The sequence below is a fragment of the Salminus brasiliensis genome, chromosome 25 (assembly GCF_030463535.1).
Source record: "Salminus brasiliensis chromosome 25, fSalBra1.hap2, whole genome shotgun sequence".
In the NCBI taxonomy this organism is placed as follows: domain Eukaryota; kingdom Metazoa; phylum Chordata; class Actinopteri; order Characiformes; family Bryconidae; genus Salminus; species Salminus brasiliensis.
In genome coordinates this window covers 19,478,097-19,482,729 of record NC_132902.1, presented here as the reverse complement: position 1 = coordinate 19,482,729, position 4,633 = coordinate 19,478,097, and the positions used below count along the sequence as shown (strand labels likewise).

General features: G+C 39.7%; 1 protein-coding gene across 1 annotated transcript; it reads left to right on the top strand.

Annotated features, from left to right (window-relative positions):
* Window positions 1-832: 832 nt before the first annotated feature.
* Window positions 833-3,643, top strand: crybgx (crystallin beta gamma X). The gene is made up of 6 exons (XM_072671575.1): window positions 833-876; window positions 1,310-1,358; window positions 2,075-2,196; window positions 2,726-2,861; window positions 3,188-3,327; window positions 3,511-3,643. The coding sequence occupies exons 1-6, from the start codon at window positions 833-835 to the stop codon at window positions 3,641-3,643; spliced, it is 624 nt and encodes a 207-aa protein (XP_072527676.1).
* Window positions 3,644-4,633: the final 990 nt, after the last annotated feature.

Sequence of the window (4,633 nt, the reverse complement as noted above, 5' to 3'; positions counted from 1 at the left end):
ATATGATCATTATTATTATTATTATTATTATTATTATTACTATTATTATATTTATTGCTAAAAATAATTATTCTATATAATTATATATGAACTACATATGCTTGTTTTCTAATATTATTATTATTATGTGTATTATATATATATTATTATTATTTTAATCATACATGTATATTTACTATTTTCACTACCTTCTTTTGTATAATGCTTGGCTACATGGTAAACGAGGCTCACCCTCAGTGTACTTCGAGTTTAATTAAAGGTTGACTGATTAAAAACAGACATTTTTCATGAGAAACCTTCCTTTATAGAACTGTAATGATTTACACTTTCCCAAATGCTCCATGTAGCCATGTTGCTAGTATGCAGTGTTTGTATTAGTGCATACCGAGTACTGTTAGAGCCTTTGAAGAGGCAAGCATTGTTGTAGTGCTGCTGAAAAAAACGCTGAATTGTTGAAGGAAAGTGTTTACACTGCACTCTCTTCTGTGAGTGTGTGAGTGAGTGTAACTCTGGGCACACTGTGTGTGTGTGTGTGTGTGTGTGTGTGTGTGTGTGTGTATGCGTAGAATGGTTTATGGAATATGCACCATGCATGAGTGTATTGTTTTGCATGCTGTACTGGTGTGTGTGTGTTTGTGTGTTTGTGTGTCATCCTGGTCATTGGGTTCTGTCAAAACACAGTGGACTGTATGTGTTGTGCGCTGTGTTTAGCATATCAATGCAGAGAGAGGCTGCAGAGAGACAGGCCGAAACGGAATGAGCGTTCTAGTACTCCCTTATTCTGTTAAGCTGCTGTATTTAAGGGGCATTTTTGTGCCCTTCACGAGCTGAAATGAACATCTTTACTAAGGTCCCCGGACTAGCCCAACAAACCAGGTATGTTTGCACTGTGTTCTTAAGCAGCACCAAATTTTGCTGGCTGAGTTTCGAAACCAGCCTGTTCAAGTGTCTGCATTTCCATCTCCAAAAAGACCTCCAAACAGATATGGGTGATTTCAGGAGGACTGGTGCGCTTATCTCATATTGGTCCTCTGTCATAGATAATAAGACAGCACCTTTTTTGGGGTTAATTGGCAAAATCTGGACAGTTTTGACCTTTTACAAGGATGTAAAGTCCAGATATATAGTCCTAATAAAGTCTACGGTGAATCTACAGCACACTTATGTTTGCCTGATTTAAGTCACTGTACAGATATTGCCTCGTATATCTTATTCTGAATGTGTGAATCTGTACGATGTGTCTCTTTGGGACGTATTTCTGCATAGTAATGTGTGTAAAAGTGCTCTGGTGGTGATTTGTGTCCTACAGCAAGCTGGGGTCTGTGCTCCAACGTGCCTTTTACGGGTCCAGCGGGAGGGTGAGCCATTTCTCCCTATTTGCATGAGTCAAATATCTGCTTGGTGTGTGATGTGTGATTATATTGCATCTACCATGAAAGCAAAGCCTGATCCCAGATCAGTACACAGAGTCTGGACAGTGTGATCTCTCATGCCTGTTGCTGTTTTCTGCTGAAAAGCGTGTGGAGAAGCATGTGTTGTGTGGTGTGTGTGTACACAGGTTAAGTTCACCCATTTTTCAAACTTTCTATTTAATCTATTATCAAGATGTAGACAACGACATTTAAAGCAGTTTGGTGTGAAACGTTTAGTTCTAAAGATACTTGCCATGAATGGCCACATCAGAATTATTCACTGTTGTGGTGAAAGGAACCAGATGTCTGAAGCTTTTAACACCTCCAAAAGCTAAATCTCAGAAAATGATTATGGATATGCGGCCTGATGCTTGATACACTGTTTTATGATAGTTTTGAGACTAAAGCACTTTTATTTTATTGTAAGTTTCATTTAAAAGATAGGGTATAGCAGGACGTGGTAAGGCAAAACAGTCCCTTAAGCAATATTTAGATTTGCCTCTTCTTTTCTATTATATGCTTAATACTTGTAAAACTCTCACAATTCAGAATTTCACATTAAACCACTCGGGAGGACCTTGTTTACGTTTCAGAGATTGAATTGGACAGAAATTGTGAAAAAAACTTGAATTTTCTCTTTAAATCTGTGCGTTCTGTCTCAGGTGACCCTTTTCGAGCAAAGGAATTTTGCCGGCCGGCGGCTGGACCTGAGCTCGGATTGTCAGAAACTGAGTGACAAGAACTTCCCCGAAAGATGCAACTCCGTGCAGGTGGAGAGTGGAGCGTGAGTACACAGAACACACACACATCACTTCTTGACCTTGGCCTGAATAGGTGAATACAACACTAAAGCAATAAGCTAGACAAATTAGTGCTGAAGAATCTACATGCATATACAGACTAGGTCACATTCAGCAATGAACAGGTCTGGTATTTTCCATTGATAACAAAGGCTGTAAAAAGCTAGATTTCAGCCAATATTCAACCATCAACTTCACCTCTTGAGTTAAGTGTAAATCTAATGTCATATATCATAAATTATGGTATAATATAAAAAAATTATGTTGCTCTCGTTTTTTTGGAAGATATTTTGCCGGTTTTCCAGATGTGGATTAAGCCTAGTCCTGGACTAAGACACCATTTTAAATGGAGATTTTCCTTTGAAAGGAAAATATAGTCCATGACTAGACTTAATACTGTCTAGAAAACCAACCCAAAGTGCCTGAGTTGCTGGTTTGGCTTCAGTTGGGTTGCAGACACAGGCATACTAACAAACCTTTGGTAATGTGTGGGGGTGTGCTTGTTGTAAACAGCTGGGTGGGCTACGAACATGACAACTTCCGTGGGCGGCAGTACTTGTGGGACATGTCTGACAGGGGAGAGTACACCTGCACCGAAAAGTGGTGTGCCCAGGGTGACCGAGTCTCTTCTGTACGCTCTGTGAGACAGGTGAGACGCGCACATATACATACACACTCATAAATTCTGGTTCTATCATGGTCCTAACTTTGAGACATTTTGAGAACTTACATACAGCTGTTAGGGTTAGTTTCCCAGGCAGGGATTAAGACTAAATTCTGGAGACTTAAAATACTGTGTAGCCCAGGACTTAATGGACTTATGGAAGTTATTCTAAAATGGTCATTTCTAATGGTCTAATTCTAAAGATTTCCAAAATGCAACAAAACAAAAAAGATGGGGTTGTAAACTAATGATGTGGCAGTGATTATTTGCTTGACCTCTTGACCTAATGAGTGAACACCCGACCCACACAGGACACAAACCCTGCTCGTGCCCAGCTGTTTGAAAGGCCAGGTTTCTCTGGGAAAAGGACCGAGCTTCAGGATGATATTCCCAACCTGATGACCAGATACAGCCTCAACAGAGCCTCCTCCATCAGGGTGATGGGTGGAGCGTGAGTATTCTATATATATTGTACACACATCCACATTTATTTCGATTACAAATCAAGAACTGGTGCTTTTTAGCCAGATTTGGCTCCACATTTGAGAAAGTACAACCGATGTTGCTTTTGATTCTGACTCCTTTAAACGTGCATAATGTTTATATGTATTCGTGTCTGTGTTTGTGTGTGTAGCTGGGTGGTGTACCAGGAGCCCAACTACAGAGGACCACACTACATCCTGGAGAAGAAAGACTACAACAACTTCTCAGACTGGGGTGCTCAGAGCAGCACCGTGGGCTCTATCCGCAGGATCCGTTTCAGCTGAACTCCTCTAACAACTCTATACAGAATCTCTCATAAAGCCCCCTCCCGCTGACGTTTTTACACTCTACAAGAAACAAGCAACTCACGTCCCAACAGAAAAGCTATTTTTAGTAATAAACCAGTGAAAAAGACAAAACCCTGTTGTCTCGTGGGTGATTTTCAGCCAGAGTAGGCTGTGAGTGCTGTCATAACTGTTTGAGTGTTTGAGCGCCCTCTTGTGGTGTTTTATGTGCTTCCTCAGGGTTCCTAATTTTTGTGTCAGGCTTAACCACTGGTCCTGGGTCTGTCTTTATTCTCACTGAGGCCAGTATTAGATTCCTGTGAACAGCCTAGAATATTTTCTTGTGAAAGATACTGCCCATAATAATAATAATAATAATAATAATAATAATAATAATAATAATAATACCAATCTGACTCTACACTGAGTTCCATCACCATAATAGCCAAATAAATGCCCATATTCCAACATTAAATCCTGTTTAAGTGAAATCCTGTGAAGTAACCATTCAATGATATTTATTATATATATATATATATTATTTTATTAGTGTAATAAATACATACATATATGTCAATATGTATTGCAAAACATCAACCAATTTTGTTTTTCAAACAATTTTTTAAATCATCTTGGTGAGAAAAACTAAAAACTCAAAATCTGTGTCATACTCCTATATATAAAAGTCTACAGACTAAAATTTGATGGTCTTAGTCTAAAAAAATATCAGTGAGCAGTATCAGTTGTTAGGGGACCTTGGTAGAAGGGGTATAAACTCACTGTGTTCACCCTATGACCTAGAGCAGTGCTTAAAGAGCTTAAGGCCTCAATGGCCTAAACGCTTCGAGCACAGCTGTAGACCCTTCTGCGTACATGAGAGCATACAATAAGGAATTTGTGTGGCTTTAGCGCAGGGTCCTGCCTGCTACACACATGCTGGGTCCTGTGTACACTGAGGAGAGGGTATTTCTGCAAGCCGTGGGAGCAGCA

Excerpts from the sequence above, each read along its gene's own strand:
- crybgx (XM_072671575.1), top strand. The coding sequence starts at position 833 with ATGAACATCTTTACTAAGGTCCCCGGACTAGCCCAACAAACCAG. Across the intron at positions 1,359-2,074 it reads TTTACGGGTCCAGCGGGAGG|GTGACCCTTTTCGAGCAAAG; the intron begins GTGAGCCATTTC and ends GTTCTGTCTCAG. Across the intron at positions 3,328-3,510 it reads ATCAGGGTGATGGGTGGAGC|CTGGGTGGTGTACCAGGAGC; the intron begins GTGAGTATTCTA and ends TTGTGTGTGTAG.